Here is an 18,956-nt window from a genome sequence, read left to right as displayed (position 1 = left end):
ACAAGGAGCAGATTTGCGGAGGAAGGAGGTGTGCATACGTCCCTATGTTTCCACTGCCTTTTACAGCCTAGAAAAGTAATTTGAAAAGCATTATTATTCACTGCAGTTCCTCTTAATATTCTGCTGGGAAAAAAAGAAAGACAAGCACCGTTTGCTGATGATCTGTGGGAAATAGGAATAGCGTTTTAAATCTTTTATGGGCTGTACTTGTCTGAAGTATTTGTCTCTCTGCTGGCGTTATGCAGCGTGAACCCTGCAGAGGAGCTGCAACTCAGAGCACAGAGCCGGTGCCTGGTTTCAGTGCAGGGCTCCCGGCTGCCCCGGCCGCTTCTTCCTGGGCAAAGGGAGCACGCGCAGCTTATGTCTGTGTGTACCTGGGAAATAGTCACCAAAGGGTCTGAACACAAAGTCTCTGTCCTGCCTGTAAAGGTAGCCTTTGCTAAAGATTAATTTGTGCTTTTGCTCTGTCGCAGATGGTCAAATAGCTGTGACAAACTTTTTAGCCATTATCAGCTGTATAGATAGCAGGAAACACTGCACATTGCGGTGCTTAGGTATAAATATCCTATATATAAAATACAAGAGTAGGACTTGATCCTGAAAATCCTTATCCTGTTCAAGAAAGTCTTACTCAACAGTCCTGTTGGTTTCAGCTGGACAGTTTCTATACATATAGATGACTCTAGAGAGTAAAAATGTGCTGTGTCAACTTCTGGTCTGAAAACCCCTTTTGTGCAACACAGGATAAGCAGCTATCTTGCTTCTGAGAGGGAACTGATGTGTGAGCCCTGTGAAGGCTGGCGTGCTGGATAGTCTGATCTGTGGAATTTCTCTCACATACAGTAATACTAAGAGAGGTTTAAAATCACGCTGTTTCTGTAAGTGTACCAAAGTAAGATTAAAAATACTGTTATGCAAGCACAAACATGCAATTAATTGTTACAGTAGCACACCTAAAGGAACGAAAATATCTTCCTAGAGCATTGTTAATAACTAACACTGGGATTTTATAAATCTGTAAGAGGCAGAAAGCGAGTGCATCTGCAAAACACCGGTTTGTCAAAATAGACATTTTGTCATCATTGTGTAACATGAGTATCTTGGCATCTGTCAACTCATAGCTTTCTTATTAGTGCACAGTTTTGTTCTGTAAAAGTAGTTTGTAACTGTTTCTTTCTGCTTTTGCAAATTAGATAAATATTGCTTATAACCAAAGATAAATTTTCATAGGTGAAAGCACTCTACTGAGTTAAGATACTTAATGTCTGCTCTGGCTTGTGATTTTGTGTGTGTGGGTTTTTTTTTTTTTTTTAAAATAGGAATTGGCCAACAGCATTTTCTTACTGAATCATTAAATATTTTTAAATTAAAAAATGTTGCAAATACTTATTCTGAAAGAGAACCTGTTTTGAATGATCCTATTAAGTTAATATTTCACCTGGTTTTGTGCCTAGGTTTCTGTCGATGCTGGAAGAAGAAGTGTACAGCCAGAATTCTCCCATTTGGGATCAGGATTTCATGGTGTCTAGTTCCCGAACTGGCCAGCTGGGAATCCAGACAGGTAATTTGCATTTAGTGATGGGTTAGGGAGCACCTGAATGTACAGATAAACCTGTACAAGTGATGAATTCTAAGGAACGAGACTTAGATATGCAGCTTTATAAATAGCAGGCTATACCAAAATCAGACTGCCTCGGGTAAGCACAGCTGTCTGACTCCCTGCTGCTTCCTCATATAAAGATCCCATTTTGACGATGAAATCCAGCTAATTGAAGGTGCCAGTGGAGCAGGCTGGGTGCTGAGGCAAATTGCCTGAGTATTGAAGTGGCACAAGGGCAGTCAGTGTGGGCAAGTGAGAATGGTCAGTGGGTAAATGGCCACAGTGGGTCACCTGCTGGACAGTGGTCCCCTCGCATGAGGACCCACGCCAGTCCTCCGACTCCCTAGCAGCAGGGATGTAGGGACCTAGCAGTAGGGAAGTAGAGGCCTTCCACATCAGATGTCCCATTGCCTTTGCACGCAAGCCTTTGATTTTCTTGTTTTTGTATAGCTTTTCCTTGCTTTGTTTCTTATTTGTGTGCCTCATTGGCTGTTCTGCAGCTTTATTCACTTTTCCTCAGTTAGGGTCCCGAGGTATAAGTCATTCCTAAAATTGCAGGGAGATATTGATGATGGTTTTCTTTCACTTTCCCCTTCTCCTCTTACTTTCTGTTCAAAAGTATTTAAAATCCATTTATGCAGCTCAGGGGTTGACTTCAGTTTTCAGTATTTTAGGAGGCGAAGACTGGAGGTATTTAATTCAATATTTTGTAACAATTCAGTATTTTGAAACAATTGTTGATTATCAGTTGACAAAACCATCATGTCAGCACTTTATCTGACAGTGAATTTCCTAGAGTAGTAGGGAAATTCCACTGTGACAGATACAGGCTTTTTTTGTGAGAAATTCCTGGTCTGCACCATGAACTGGTAAATTATGCCTTAGGCACAAGTTCATTGCAACTCTAAAATCATGTTGCTCTCAGAGTTCATTCTATCATGTACATTTCTGCACTGCTTCATTTTCATGGGCACCTCTTAAGCACTGGATTCTTGGCATGAATATGGCACAAAAGAGCTGTTGCTGGTGATGGCACCAGGTTAAAGGCATGCAAAGAGAAAGACTGCAGGTGTCCAGGCTATGAGCTGTCACCTCAGCCCCCCCACCCCCCCCGCCAAAAATCCTGACACAAATGAAACCTGGATGATTTGGGATGAATGTTTTTTTGAAAAAAAATAGAGAGATGTTAGTCTGTGGCTTTTAAAAGTAACAGTTTCGTCCTCTTAACGGGTACAACAACTTCTCCCTTTATTGAGTTTGATTTGTCCAATTTGAATACTGTTAAAGTGGACAGCTGAAGCTGAATGATGAGATTTTGCTTTTCAATAGACCCCTACAAAAAGCCTTTTCATGATGCTGAACTCCAGCAGGCTTGGCAGGTATGTGAAGGAAGTTTGTGTTCTTAGCTTGTGCTCAGCACTGCAGAATAATAAAGCCTGATATTTGCAATGAAGTAAAGCTAACTCTGTCATCCAGCAGTAATACAGCCCCTTGTTAGGTGGAAATTTAGAAAAATATGTTGAGATAAAGCTCTAATGTCTCTGCTTGCGAACTGGTGGCATTGCTCTGTTGCACAATATTAGCTGTTACTTGGCAGGCGGTGGGTGTGAAGTCGGGTCCCTCATTGTGATAGTCCTTCAGTCAGCACCATAATGGGTTCCATGTCCTGATTTTTTTGTGTTTGTCTTCTATCCCATTGCAGTTATCAGTCCTCCTCCTGTTGCAAGATCTGTTTCATACAGTGCAAGTCCTTCATCTCTGGAGCAACCCAACAGTGGGAATATGAGTCCTGCTTGCAAAGTTTCTTCTGCCCTTGACCCAAACCTAGGTAACGAGGAGGGAGACTTGCTTTTGGGCTTCTGTTGATGTTATCAGTAGTTGCAGTATATGGTGACCATTGCCTTCACTTTGCAATAGCGACCTTGAGGTGTTTTTGCTAAAAGACATGTACACACATATTTTTTCTACGCTATGGTAATGTTTAACTAGCAGAAATGGCAGCTGTATTTGAATAAAAAAATTGGTTTGTTTAAATTCAATTAAGATGGAGAAAGGTCTGCTGGTGTCAGAGGGTGTTGAAAAACACTTTATTTGGCGTACATGTATTATGAGCCAAGAAAAAAGGTTTCGTTTAAATACAGACAGAGTAGAAGGGGCCATTGCATTTTTTTTTTTTTAATTTTTCAAGGTACTGTAATTGCATACATTTGAGCAATAAAGAAAAGCACAAACACAACAACTGCCTTAAATTAAAAACCTGAATGAAGTCAGGTTAAAAAAAAAAGTTTAGGGAAAAGAAGTTGTTGAATGCATAAATTCTCCTGATAAATCCTTTTTCAAACACGTCAGGATTAATGAGCCTGTCAAGAGAGTTTGTAGGTCAGAGAGATGATCACAAGCTTGTATAAAGTAAGTCCTCGAGGAAGTAGAAAAAGCTAAATGAATTCTTAGGCTCGGTGGTTGCTACAGAGGAACTTGAGGCAGCTCCTAAACGGCAGCTTTCTTTGAGGGACAAGTTGGGAAATGGTCTTGAAAGTGGGAATGAGTAGAAGATTTTTTTTAATTATTACAGATCAGCAAAATGAGTAGTAAGTAGTCACTAGGAGAATTATACTTTTTTGAGAGAGTGAAAAGAAATATGGAATTGACAAACGAATTATTAAGTTGTGCAGCTGAGCTGTCATTGGAATTGCTGTCAGCACTACAGAATTGAAACACACAGATGCAAAACTAATTTTTAAAGGTGTTCTAAGAGAATTCAGGAAACTGTCAATTGTAAGTCTCCTATTTCAGACAACGAGAAGAAACAATAATAAACTGATTAAGAACGGAATGAATAAATGTGTGAGTAATGTGATGTGTAGAAATTCAGTATGCCTTTTCTAGAACTAACGAATTGTGTGTATCTGTGAAGGAAGAGGTGAGCATTTGGAAAGGGTTTTGTGTACCTGAATTTCCAGAAAGCTTTTGACAAATTGCTTCAAGAAATTCTGTTTTAAAACAAGAAATTTATCCCTTGGGAAATAAGAAGGAACGTCCATTCACATATGAATAACTGTTTAAAAAGTAATAAATAAAGAATAGGAATAAACTGTTTCCACAATGAAGGGATGTTAAGAATAAAATTCTGTTGTTAAGAAAACAATTGTACTGCATGAAAGTCTGAAAAGGGGAATGAACAGTTTGATCCTCATATATTTAGAGTGCTATAGCTGTGGAAAAGCAATCTGTACAATATATGTAAAATAGTGGGCATAGTGGGCCTTAAACTACCTGGTTGTTTCAGAAAGAAGATCTTAAAGGTATTGTGGATTTTCCTTAGGGGGAAAAAAAAAACCCAAACAAACCCAAACCAATTTATCTCACTGCTAAGTGTTGATCACAAAGGCAAAATTCTGCATCCTGGCTCTGACAATGACCAGTAGCAGATCTTTAGGGAAAGAATACGGGAACAAGGTAACCATGGAGTGATATTCCTGTTTGTATGCTTTCCTAGTATTTGGCAGTTTGCTGCTTGGATAAATCCTGAGCTAGCAGCTGGCTCTATCAGTATTATTGTAGGCACTAGTCCTTGGTGGACTTTTCTTTCATGAATTTTTTTAACTAGTTGCTTTTGCTATATTACATGTTGGTCTGCAGTTAGTAGGGCAGTTAATAATTAACGTGTTATATTTTGATTTGGAATCTTCATACGGATTTTCTAAATCAAATATGTATGATGTGTCAGACTGTATGTGCCGCTTGGTTTACAAAAAGGGTGAAAGAAATCTATAATGGATACTTAATTCCAGTGAATCCCAAAATGGGATTTCGTGTTATCCAAAAGTATGCGCTATAATTTGTGTATTGAGCACTGACCTTCCAAGACAGCAGCACAGAGGTTCACTGCAGAGGATGCTGAAGCAAAAAGTAAAGCAAATAGTTTCACTGTGAATTTACAGAGGTATAGGAGAAGGGGAGGTATATTCATCCTGCTTCATGCTAATATCCCAGTGCAAAGACAAAATTGCAGCAGTGATAAGTATTGTTCGGATTGCATTTCTTTCTTTTTCTCCCGTTCTATAGGGATTAAAAAAAAATCCCCAAACTTGGCATACAGATTAAAGAATATAACAGGAGTGCTAGACTTCACAGTGCTAGTCTGTCACAGTTTGGTTGTTCTAATTTTTCCTGGTTTTGTTTTATAGGAGAAAAGAGAAAAAATAATGAACCTTATTCTTTGGAGGATTCAAAGAGACCAAGGGTTGTAGGAGATATTCCTATTGAGTTAATCAATGAAGTAATGTCAACAATTACAGATCCTGCAGCAATGCTCGGGCCAGAGGTGAGAAATATGTAGACCTGGTCTGTTTGCAAATGGTCTGTTTTCAATAAATGTTCCACATGGATAGAGTATGATAAGCTGAGTCCACAAAACTTACCATGCTGTCAGTAAGAAAAATAGAGACTTTCAAAGAGTATGATTAGGTGAGAAAAAATATTGATGAAATGCATCATTAACATGAAGAACAGTTCTACAATTTTTTTAATGCATTGTGTACTGTTTGCAAAGAGACTTGGAAACTATTGATAGTAAAAAAGTAGATACCAGGTTATTTTGCAAGGTACTTTTGTTACAGAACAGTTCCAGAGTATGCTTTTTATTGTTAATCATAGATGTAGCTCATAAGACAAGGTAAATGGGGTTCAAATATTGCCGCAGAGTGAAAGATTGAAAGTTAAAGGCTCTGTGTAGTGCAGAAGGGCTGATCTAAACAGTTATTTGCTCTGTCTTCCACTGTTGTTCTTTTTTTCTGCTGGAAGAGAAAAACAGAATTGCAGAATTGTGCCATGTACAGAATTGCACAGTTTTGTTTGGTTTTTTTTTTTTTTTTTGGCTGGCTTTTCCTCCTTCTGTTTCCTTTGCCAGGCTATGTTTTGCCAGCAGCTCTTGTTTGCCAAGGTTTAGCTAGAGACTGCTGAAGATTTGGAACCACCTACATTTCTTACTCAAACTATATACTGTGTCTGATGGCTCTACATATTACAAATGCTGTGCCAGTCTGGCTGTTGGGGCTGGCAGTGACTAGAAACCCAGCAGCCAAACTTTGCTCTAAAAAGTAAACAGTATGTGCATGCAGAGATGTTTTGGCATTGTAAAATGATCTTGGAAAAAAAAAGTTAAATAAATTGTCTGTATTAATTTCATCTCCATTCAAATATGTGGATGCAATTGCTAGATACTTAAAATCAGTAGGAATTAAAATATTATTTTTAGGTTCTTATGATAGTGGCATAGATAGTGGAAAGCACTACTAAAATGAAAAAATAAGACTTTGCCCGCACCACCATTAAAATATGTGATTTGCAGTATGCGTAGGCGAATCCACAACTTTTGTCCAAGCTGGCTAGACTAAAGAAAATATGAAGACTTAGTGGCATAGGCTTCAAGTGGATGAGTGCTGTCCCTCGAGATTTTGGAACTTGAGTCATAACCATCACTGTTGTTACTGAATCTTTACCAAAAGAAATTTGAATAAGCCTTTGTACACCGTAGTGTAAACTTATATCCAGCTTATTTGACGGTGTCACTTCTGCTAAAAAAAGGTAATCATTGGCAGCTCTATTTTTGTAAAAAGGTGTCTTGGAAAAAGGAGGGGATTTCATTTGTTTGTTCATTAAGGCTGTTCCATCAGAGGATGTGAAATCTCCAAAATGTGATTTTGTTCCTCTTTTGTGCGGTACAGACCAACTTCCTCTCGGCACACTCGGCCCGGGATGAGGCGGCGAGGCTGGAGGAGCGCAGGGGGGTGATCGAATTCCATGTGGTCGGCAACTCCCTGAACCAGAAGCCCAATAAGAAGATCATGATGTGGCTGGTTGGCTTGCAGAACGTGTTCTCCCATCAGCTGCCTCGAATGCCAAAAGAGTACATTACGCGCTTGGTCTTTGATCCGTGAGTACCGCTGGAGAGCGGTTTGGCGGGTGAGATGGAGAGAGCCTGGTGCTGGTTGCAGGCAGCGGTGTAGGAAGGGGCCAGCTGAGGTGGTGTGGAGGGCAGCTCTGCCTGTGCCACCCTTTTTCCATCTTTTCAAGCCCCCATAACTCTTGGCCAATCTAATTGGATTGTACCCAAATACTATCTTGGTGGCTGTATTAATGACAAGTGGCTTCTTGTTGTGGGACTGTGGTGGGTGGACCCTGGCTGGACACCAGGTGCCCACCAAGCTGCTCTATCACTCCCCTCCTCAGCTGGACAGGGAAGAGAAAATACAACAAAAGGCTCGTGGGTCGAGATATGGACAGGGAGAGATCACTCAGCAATTACTGTCACAGGCAAAACAGACTTGACTTGGGGAAAATTAATTTATTACCAATCAAATCAGAGTAGGATAATGAGAAAATAAAAACTGAATCTTAAAACACCTTCCCCCCACTCCTCCCTTCTCTCTGGGCTTAACTTTACTCCCAAATTCTCTACCTCCTCCTCCCCAGCAGTGCAGGGGGACGGGGAATGGGAGCTGCGGTCAGTTCATCACACGTTGTCTCTGCCGCTCCTTCCTCCTCAGGGGGAGGACTCCTCACACTCTTCCCCTGCTCCAGTGTGGGTCCCCCATGGGGTCACAAGTCCTGCCAGCAAACCTGCTCCAGCATGGGCTCCTCTCTCTCCACGGGCCCACAGGTCCTGCCAGGAGCCTGCTCTGGAGTGGGCTTCCCACGGGGTCACAGCCTCCTTTGGGCGCATCCACCTGCTCTGGCGTGGGGTCCTTCACGGGCTGCAGGTGGATATCTGCTCCACCGTGGACCCCCATGGGTTGCAGGTGGATATCTGCTCCACCGTGGACCTCCATGGGCTGCAGGGGGACAGCCTGCCTCACCATGGTCTTCACCATGGGCTGCAGGGGAATCTCTGCTCTGGCACCTGGACCACCTCCTCCCCTCCTTCTTCACTGACCTTGGTGTCCGCAGGGCTGTTCCTCTCACATATCCTCACTCCTCTCTCTGGCTGCAGTCGCCCAGTTGCGCAGCAACTTTTTCCCCGTCTTAAATGTGTTATCCCAGAGGCGCTACCACCGTCGCTGATGGGCTTGGCCTTGGCCAGCGGCGGGTCTGTCTTGGAGCCAGCTGGCATTGGCTCTATCGGACATGGGGGAAGCTTCTAGCATCTTCTCACAGAAGCGACCCCTGTAGCCCTCCTGCTACTAAAACCTTGCCACGCAAACCCAATACAGGGACATGGGCCTGCAGGGAAGGCTCCTACCTATCTTGTACTTTTGAATGTTAGAACTGAAGTCAGAAAGTAATTACGGTGCTTATTAGTGGTTTCCAGGCCCATACTAACTTGCAGGCTGCTTCATCTTCTGTCTGTGGAGATCGTGAACCAAATAGCAGCAGAGACTGAAGTTTTTCAATTAGAAGAACTTGTAGGATTTATGAAGAACAGCAGCATTTAAGTCAGCATGGGAGAAATCACTCATCACCCAAGCACGTTGCTTTTCTCTTTATCAGTGCAAATTTCCTGTCTCGCTTTGGGTGCAACTCTACACCACAGGCACTTGAAAAGAGACACACTGGCTGTAGCAGCATCCACAGGTAGCACATGGTTCTCCACCTACCCTAGTGTCCTGACTGAATTGTGTCTCAGCTGTTCAAGCATGAAGGGAAGTTCTCCTCAGAAGTGTCCACTTTTCCACCATTGTGTTTCCTGCAGAGGCTGCTTCGTTGTCTGAGTTTAGGAGCCTTAGCAGCACTCTGATCTCAAGCAGAGGCTACTGGTTGAAGAAGCCAGGTTCCCTCATAACCGAACATCAAAGCAAAATTCTGAAGTAGTGGTGTTGAGTCATGGCCTTCTCCCATATTTCTTATTGGAAAAGACTTTTCTAGTAGGCTGAGAGGAACTGCAGGTAGTTTAAGTGCTCTTCAGTATAGATATCTGTCTGGAGAGCAGTCTGTGCTTGAGAAAGAGGTATGGATATTGCTACAGAAAGAAAATGCCCTCCTTTATGTGCCTGAGGCAAACAGTTGACCCAAAGGAAGAGAAGCACATCGCCTGGACAGCTCAGAGTACCCCAGCATCTGCCATGAATCTCCAGGGATACACACTGGAGACCTACCCTGAGTAGTGGATACACACAAACCTACGTCAGGTGTGAGATACTGGAGTCCAACAGTTCTCTTCCCAAATTTCTTTCAGCTATTACCTTATTTATTATTGCCTTTAATGTTCTTATTTCCGAAATGGCCATCCTTACTGTATCTTGTTGCTTAAACAACTCAAACATGAGTAAACAAAATTAAAAGCTCAGGCTACTACATTGCTGCTGTCATTCCACAAATAAAAAGCACCAAAATAAGTACAAGAAAAAGAAGAACGTATAAAATGTATAAAATCTCCTTCAACGGTGGCACATAAAATATAAGTACTCTTCAGACTACCTTTTTTTGGCAGGGGCTCACTTTTGGCACCAACCTTTCCCCCCAGAAAGATATCTTGTGTAAATTTACTGTATTGTTTATACAATTTATATGATACCATGTATATATACCATGGGTGATTAGAAATAAGAAATATAATTTCTCGCTTAATCAGCTGCATTTGAAACTGATAGCTTAGTTATAGATAGTGCATGCAAGGAAACAGGAATCCCTTAGAAAGGACTTGCTGTCCTGTAACTCCATTAATTTCTAATTTAGTCAGGGTAAAATCATCCTGAGGACTGCGCAGTGGCATAACAGTCAGCAATAGATTCAATGAAAGCAATACAACTCTTATTTATTGGGCATTACCCTAGTATCTAGGAGTACTTGGCAAGGCCAGGACCTTGCTGCACGAATGATGAATTTTATGGTAAATTCAAAGCATGATGTTAAAATAGCAACTCTTCTGTAGGTACAAGCAGCTAACTTAACAGAGGCATATACAATTGCATTAGCATCATGGAAAGAAGTGAATCAAGTTTCTGAAAAAAGGAAGGTAATGGCACTTTAGGTACTATGTACATGAATTAAAGTGACTGTTATTTTTGTCTACTCAGGAAACACAAGACCCTTGCATTAATAAAAGATGGTCGTGTTATCGGTGGTATCTGCTTCCGGATGTTCCCCTCACAAGGATTTACGGAGATTGTTTTCTGTGCTGTGACTTCCAATGAGCAAGTCAAGGTAAAAATAATTCTCTACTAGAGTTTATTAAATGTATTTGAGTCCCATTCACTACTGCATATGCTCCTAATGTTATTAGTCACATTGAGTATGTTGCTGAGTTGCCAAATAGAAATAGAATTTGAAGGATACAGTGATTCTGAATATAATACACAAAAACTAAACAAATGTGCAGGTTTAGAATCAGCAGCATAATAGTAGGATTACTTTTAATTAATTAAGTAAATAAATTTTTTCTCAACACAACAATAGTGGCCAGTAGTTGCCCATTCTTGGACTATTCCCTCCTCTGTCTCCAGCAATTGCCTCTCTGTGTAGTGTAACAACTCATGGTTGACTGAAATAAGTATTGCTTGTGTGTGACAGTAATTTGTGTTCAATTGCTTTGTGGCATTACATGACTTCAATCAAAATGAGATATATTAAAAAAATTAGGTATAGTTTTGTATCTCAAAATAAGCACATGTTCTTTTCTATACACTCTTTTTTGAGTTAATTTCACAAAGTGTTCTCCAAGGGTTGAGAATTAGCTGCTGTGTTGAAAGAATATAGAGCACTATGAATACAGGGGATTCCTCCTGCTTTCCCAGGGACTACAGGTAGATCTGTGACCATTTGATTCAGGATTTTGCCTTTAGATGGTGCTGTAGCTTTATGTTTTTCAGTTGAAATTGTTAGAGCTGAGATGTGGGTTAATTCAGAGTTTGTAGCAGTTGAACATGCAAAATTATGTGCCCTGTTTTGAAGGGAAGAACTCTGGGTGTGGAAGGGTAACACAGTGGGATTGAAAGCCTGTGACAACGGTTAGTGCTTGGGTTATATTTGATTTTATTCAACTCTGGTGTTAGAGAGGAACATTCCCCTGCACTTAGCAGTGGCCTGACATAAAAGTGTCCAAAGTGTTTTAGCAAATGCAAACAGTAATGGAATATGCTTAAGTTATGTCTATTCTAAGCTTGACTAATTCATAAAAGGTGTTTTCATGTGCCATGGTTTAACCCCAGCTGGCAACTAAGCTCCACACAGCCGCTTGCTCACTACCCCCTGGTGGGATGGGGGAGAGAATCAGAAAAGTAAAAATGAGAAAACTCATGCATTGAGATAAAGACAGTTTAATAAATAAAGCAAAAGCCGTGCACACAAGCAAAGCAAAACAAGGAATTCATTCGCTACTTCCAATGGGCAGGCAGGTGCTCAGCCATCTCCAGGAAAGCAGGGCTCCATCATGCGTAACGGTTACTTGGGAAGACAAACGCCATCACTCCAAACGTCCCCCCCTTCCTTCTTCTTCCCCCAGCTGTATACGCTGAGCATGATGTCATATGGTATGGGATATCTCTTTGGTCAGCTGGGGTCAGCTGTCCTGCCTGTGTCCCCTCCCAGCCTCTTGTGCACCCCCAGCCTACACGCTGGTGGGGTGGGGTGAGAGGCAGAAAAGGCCTTGACTCTGTGTAAGCACTGCTCAGCAGTAACAAAAACATCCCTGTGTTATCAACACTGTTTCCAGCACAAATACAAAGCATAGCCCCATACTAGCTACTCTGAAGAAAATTAACTCTACCCCAGCCAAAACCAGCACACCATTCTACTAAAACAACCAACTGCACTACACAAGTTAGGCTGCCAAAGGTGTGTTGTGATTCTCTAGGAATAACCATTCAGAATAGAATAGAACAAATAAATCTGACCCATCAGAGTGCCTCCTAGGTTGCATATGCACACATAACGCACAATTTCTTGTTACCCTCTGGGTGCCTTGCTGTATCAGTTGACTATTTCTGAAAATTTGCCTTCCCACATTCCTATCTGAGTAAGGTGACCACTACCAGCAGGTAACTGAGAAAAACTAAATGTTCACACATGGGTAAACTGCCTATTCTCGTGAAAAATAAATTCCTATTTTAATTCAATTTGAGGCTGGAGTAAGAAATATGGGTACCTTTTTCCATTATATGTGATATTTAAAAGTTGGATGGTTTTTGAGATAGTTTTATCCCATGTTACAAAATTATTTTAAATTTTGTACATGGCTTAGTTTCCTGTTAGGATTGTTAGACTTTGGCAAGTGTTTGTGAGAATGAATAAATCCTGTGAAGGTTATAAAAATAATAGGTCAGCAGAAAATGTTTGAAGTAATTCTCATCATAATTGCTGGAATTTCTTTGAGACGCAAAGTTGACATTTGTTGTCAGAGATTAGATGCTTTAGAATTACTGGAATGAATTGCAAAGTTTCAGGTGTAAATAAAATGTCAGTCTCTTATATGCTGTTCCTTTCACCCTGCTGATGAGAAGAGAAGTGAGGAGCTTGGCTAGCTCATGTATGCTTTTTCATTAAAAATTTTGGTTCAGAGTTTTTGTCCTCTTCAAAGAATTTGAGAACTCAAATTTGCAATTAGAAAGTCTCTTCACTGTCTTGAGCACTTCTGAGTTCTAAGAAATGCTGTACCACTTAACATGTCAGTTGTCAAACCACTTCTTTGTATTTGATGCCATGCATGATGCGTGCCATTTTAACAAGTGAACACACATCTTTAATGGCTTCCTCAATTTCAGAAGTACTTATTTTTACACATATGAGGTCTTAATTTTGAATATGAGGTCTGAATACCAGATGCTCCAAACACTAGCTGGAAAGGAAGGACTAATGCACACATTTTGTACCTAGATTAGTAGGATTTTAAACAAAATGTGTCACTACTAAATATTTTGTATTGAGCTTCAGCACTTACTGAACTTGCTTTTATCTGGCTATTTCCATGTTTAGGGCTATTAAATTGTGTGAATTAAATCAGAAGTACATATTTTCTAATTTATTTTTCTGGGTTATATACATAAATAAAAGTTTCCCCAGTTTTCAAGAACAGGGTACCCAAAGCGATTCCATGTATATTTCAGTAAGTGTCCAATTAGTCTCCATGATGTTAAAATTGGAACATATGCAGGAACAACACATTATTATGCGCTTTCCTGTCTATTTTACATTTCTTCATCTCACAGCAGAAGGGAAAAACTATAGCTTACTTGGAAATGTGAATAAATGGAACCTTTTTTTTACTTTGGGGTTGAATGAAAATGGAAATTATTCCTGTGTGCAGTCAAAAGGCATAGCTATTTATTTGATTGTGGACTTAATTTTCTGCTACTTATTACGGTAATAACTGTTTCACTGTTCCCTTTTATGCCCTATGATAAGTTCAGATTATAAATCCTTTGAGGCAGAGGCTGTTTCTGCTACAGGTGCACAAACCACAGTAAAACAGAGATCTTGTCTCAGAACGGGTTCCTCTAGAAGGAGGATATTCCTAGTGCTTTGCAGTTTTGAAGTGATATGGCTAAGAAAGTATGCCCTCTTATTACAATATATGTAGTTTTGTTATTGGTGAAATATGTGACTATTAATAGTTGATATCTAACTTAAAAAGAAAAAAATAATGTGTGGACCTTGAATTACAACTTCCAGGCCAATGTACCTCTTTAGAGCTATGCTTTACCCCTAGAGAAAGTCTAGGGTTTGGTCTCTTTTAGATTAAAAGTGAATCAGACACTAGAAGTTGTGATATTTTGTGTTCCCTGTTGGGTCACAAAGATACCCTTACAAGGCTGAAAACAGTTTGATCTTGAGTATGCCTCACCAAGTTAGCTATGAGAAAATCTTTAAAACAGGATCTAGAGGAAAGACTGCATTTTGAAAAACAGTCTGTAATAACCCTCGGTCCACAGTTTCTAATATGTGCCGTCCCCAAAGGCTTTGTAATGGCTTTTTCCTCATATGTTTCACACAGGGTTATGGGACTCACCTAATGAACCATCTGAAGGAGTACCACATCAAACACAACATTCTCAACTTTCTCACGTATGCAGATGAATATGCTATCGGCTACTTCAAAAAACAAGTAAGTCAATGTAAGAAATAACTTGGAGCAAGAAGTTAACATCTAGCAGTGATGAACTAAACAACTAGAGGTGACAAAGTAGTTGGATAAAATGCATAGTGCAATTTTATATGTATTTTTTTAATCTACAAAATGTGCTCTGTGTTCATCTTGCGTAATGATACTGGCTTATAATGCATTTTACTTTGATGGAATGATCTGAATATAGGTGTATGGTATAGCCTATAATTTGTCAAGTCTAAAAACCAGTTGAATATGGGTTGGCTGCTTCTTCATTCATTCCATTCCTTCACTGATTCTATAAGAAGTGTGAAGAAGAACGAGACATGCCTGTGGCAGACTAGAACTTACCTGTGCTCACAGCTCTTCCTGATTTGAAGCATGAGGTTCAAGTTCAGGAAAGATTGTGATGTCTAATCTGTCAAATAGATTTGATAGATTAAACAGGTGTCCACTATCTGGTCAGATGATAAAGTGAAGATGGAGTCAGAGTATTCTCAGAGATGTACAGCAACAGGACTAGAGGCAATGGACACAAGTTGGATCATGGGAAACTGCAATTAGATAGAAGGAATTTTTTTTTTCTTCCTGTCCTGAGCATGGTGAAATATTGGAAAATGTTGCCCAGAGAGGTTGTAGCATCTCTGTCCTTGGCAGTCTTCAAGACTGGACATGGCCTTGAGCAACCAGATCTGATGAGACCTGCTCTGAGCAGGGATATGGGGCTAGTTGACCTCCTTACATCCCTTCCAACCTCAGCTGTTCTATGATTCTGTATGTAAAACTGATACAGTTTGCTCTTCACACATTCAAAATGAATAAAAGCTGGGCTTGTGATACTGCTATCAGATCTGTGCCGACAGACCCTTTTCACATCTGAAATGTCCTTCCCCCAATTTGAAGGTGCTCAGTCTCCATGTAAGTCTGAAGCCTTTGATGGTAAATTGTGAGGCAGAAGTCCTGGTTGGGTTCCTGATTTTTGCTGAGGTTTCATAGATACCACTGTAACAGAAGAATAAAATGCAGCCAAAGTGAGAGTCCTACACAGCTTTTTATTGCCTTGGTTAATTCTTTTGTGGGTTTGTTTTTCAATTAAGTCTTGAACTGTATGAAGACTGTAGTATAACTTTGGAACTTTTAATAGGATTTGTTACCTTATTTTTTCACTTGAAATACAAAAGTAAAAAAAAAAAAAAAAATTGTTTTTTCTGGCTATAAAATTGCTGTCATCTCATCAACTTCAACAGCAACTTTCCTTGACTAACGACTACAGGACTGGCATCCTTTAATATTAAAATAGCAAATTTTTGGAAAAATCCAGGAAATTTGTCCACAGTAAAAATCTTTTCCTCCATTTCTTTATCTCCCTTCTTTTCCTATACAAATAAACAATTAACTATTCTTGTATCAAGTGACTCCCATGAGAAGGTGTTTGCAACACTATGAACCATGATCTGTAGCTCTATCCATTGTATTGCCTGTATATTAACATTATGATGAATTTGGTTCTAAATCATAGCTTTTCAGTTAAAACAAATGTAAAAGGAAAATGGCATCATGACAACTTGAGTTTTTTTCTTCTTCAGGGTTTCTCCAAAGATATTAAAGTACCAAAAGCAAAATATGTTGGCTACATCAAGGATTATGAGGGTGCCACGTTAATGGGATGTGAATTAAATCCAAGGATCCCCTACACGGAATTTTCTGTCATCATTAAAAAGCAAAAAGAGGTAAAGGCTGAACTGAAACACTGAACATTATAATTATTCAGATGTTTAGAAACAATTCAGTCAGTGCCAGGTTAGCTCTCTTCTTTGCTTTGGTGCTTAAAACATTGGAATGTATACTTTTATTAGTTAGAATAATTCTTTCCTTCAAGACCCAGTGCCATAATTTTGCAGTCAAAGCATTAAATTCTACCTTACTAACTTTATGATAACAGAAGTGTTGAAAAGTACTGATATTTTGAGGATTATTTCATAGCTAAATTTTGTCATAGATGGTAACTAAGCAAAATCTTGTGAAATTGATTTGTTCTGCAGCTTTGTCAATTTTTTCTTCCCCCCCCCCCCCGCCCCAGTGACAGTAGTGTTCCTTAGAGTGACTTTTGAATGGAGTGTTTGTACAGTATGTCTTGTATTTTACTTGAAAGAAAGAGGATTATTTTTTCTGCCACTGTTTTAATATACAAATCAAGGGGGGGCTGTCTTAAATTCCAGGCTGTCCCTCTTTGGAGTTTATGTGGGAAGTTCTTTATTTAGTCCATAATAATATTCCATATAATAAGGCAGTTTATTAGCAAAATAATTATGATCTTTCCAGTTTTTTAAAATACCTTCCTGGGCTTTTAAAGAAACATAAACTACAAGGATAATTTGTTCTTTCAAGGTTGGTTAAATCTCATTACTTTTTATTTTGTTAAAATGCTTCTTTATGGAACAATCATTTTCCTTCCCATAGAACTATTTGGCCCATACTTGCAGAAAGAAGGACAATATCTGAGTGCTATAAATTTAGTTTTCATATGTCCGTACAACATAGATCGTAATTTTTTCCCTTTCATTTCTGCTTGGTTGGGTTACTCTTCAGATCCCAGCCTACTGCTGGACATACCACCTTCCCCTCAGGGAAGGAATGTTGTCAGGGTGGGTGGATAGTGGACGTGTCTCTTGTAGGCTGTTACATCTCAGGCATGCTTAACTACAGCAATACAGTTCTAGGCTGAAACCATCAGCATGTCAGCAGTGTGCCCAGGTGGCCAAGAAAGCCAATGGCATCCTGGCTTGTATCAAAAATAGTGTGGCCAGCAGGACGAGGGAAGTGATCGTGCCCCTGTACTCGGCACTGGTGAGGCCGCATCTCAAATACTGTGTTCAGCTTTGGGCCCCCCACTACAAGAGAGACATTGAGGTGCTGGAGCGTGTCCAGAGAAGGGCAACGAAGCTGGTGAAGGCTCTGGAGCACAAGTCTTATGAGGAGTGGCTGAGGGAACTGGGGTTGTTTAGCCTGGAGAAGTGGAGGCTCAGGGGAGACCTTATTGCTCTCTACAACTACCTGAGAGGAGGTTGTAGAGAGGTGGGGGTTGGTCTCTTCTCCCAGGTAACGAGTGATAGGACGAGAGGAAATGGCCTGAACTTGTGCCAGGGGAGGTTTAGACTGGATATTAGGAAATTTTCCTTCACTGAAAGGGTTACCAAGCATTGGAACAGGCTGCCCAGGGAAGTGGTTGAGTTACCATCCCTGGAGGTATTTAAAAGACGTTTGGATGAGGTGCTTAGGGACATGGTATAGTGGTGGTCTTGGTAGTGTTAGGTTTATGGTTGGACTCGATGATCTTAAAGGTCTTTTCCAACCTATTCGATTCTGTGATTCTGTAATTCTATGTCACTTCCAAAAACTTAAGTTGGTTTTTAAGATCTTGGCTCTGGGACTGCTTTATTAGCATATGTTATTTTGCATTCTTCACTCTCTCATTTGGTGGGATGTCCATATTGTTCCAAAGCACTTGGAGACAGTCCACTTGGAGATAAAGTGCCTTGGTCCTCCAGATATCTCATGTCTACCATTATTAGAAAGAAAGCTGTTATTGTACACTGACCTATGCTGTTGTATCTTCTCTGAAAATAAATATATATACCTTTGGAAGTGCGTCTTAGGATTGCCTGTTTGACACTCAAAACACAGATCAGGCTTTTTATTCTCCCTGTTCCAAGGAAACTTAGAAATAGCCCTCACAGTCTGCAGCTTTATGAAGAATGTTCGCTTGTCTGCTCAAATCAAAAGCAATGAAGATGACACCTGGACATAAGTAGAATTTTGAATGTTGACAGTATGGATTATGGACTGATTTGGTTTGCTGCTGGTATTGGCCAGTACTGGACATCAGACTTTTCTAGTCCTGTTCTTTTAGAAATGAAGCTTTTCATGGGATCTAACCTTTTATTTAAAGAATTAGAGTATATGCCTATGGCTGCTAAGACCATGTCGCCTGACAGTGGGTACCGGTCACAGACCACCATTTCTGAGTTTGCACTGCCTGATTTGTAGCTCATTTACAGTCATTCTGAAAAACATGAAAAATCCCTTTATGCAAATCTTTGTGACCTGCTGACTTGTGAGTAATCAGTGTTACTGATTGAACAGCTTATTTTAATCAGGAAGAGCCACTAGTTCCTAAATTATAAGAAGGTTTTAAGGTGGATTTAACAATTAGTTTGAAAGTATTTGAAAGTATAGTATGCTGGAATCTGGCAATGGTGCTGTGGTATATACTGTATTTCTCTTGACATTTGTAACCTCTACTGAAAGTCTGATTTTTTT

At 40.1% G+C, this 18,956-nt stretch overlaps 1 protein-coding gene across 1 annotated transcript in view; it reads left to right on the top strand.

Annotated features, from left to right (window-relative positions):
* KAT2B (lysine acetyltransferase 2B) overlaps positions 1 to 18,956 on the top strand; it is a 45,979-nt gene that overhangs the window by 19,997 nt on the left and 7,026 nt on the right. The window contains exons 7-13 of the mRNA XM_072854001.1: positions 1,455 to 1,561; positions 3,303 to 3,428; positions 5,788 to 5,924; positions 7,327 to 7,535; positions 10,615 to 10,741; positions 14,526 to 14,636; positions 16,223 to 16,366. Of these exons, the coding sequence (XP_072710102.1) occupies positions 1,455 to 1,561; positions 3,303 to 3,428; positions 5,788 to 5,924; positions 7,327 to 7,535; positions 10,615 to 10,741; positions 14,526 to 14,636; positions 16,223 to 16,366 (961 nt within the window). The remainder of the gene's footprint in view (positions 1 to 1,454; positions 1,562 to 3,302; positions 3,429 to 5,787; positions 5,925 to 7,326; positions 7,536 to 10,614; positions 10,742 to 14,525; positions 14,637 to 16,222; positions 16,367 to 18,956) is intronic.

Source organism: Ciconia boyciana, chromosome 2 (assembly GCF_034638445.1).
Source record: "Ciconia boyciana chromosome 2, ASM3463844v1, whole genome shotgun sequence".
NCBI classification, from domain to species: Eukaryota; Metazoa; Chordata; class Aves; order Ciconiiformes; family Ciconiidae; genus Ciconia; species Ciconia boyciana.
The sequence above is the reverse complement of the archived record's forward strand: the minus strand, read 5'-3'. Positions and strand labels throughout refer to the sequence as shown.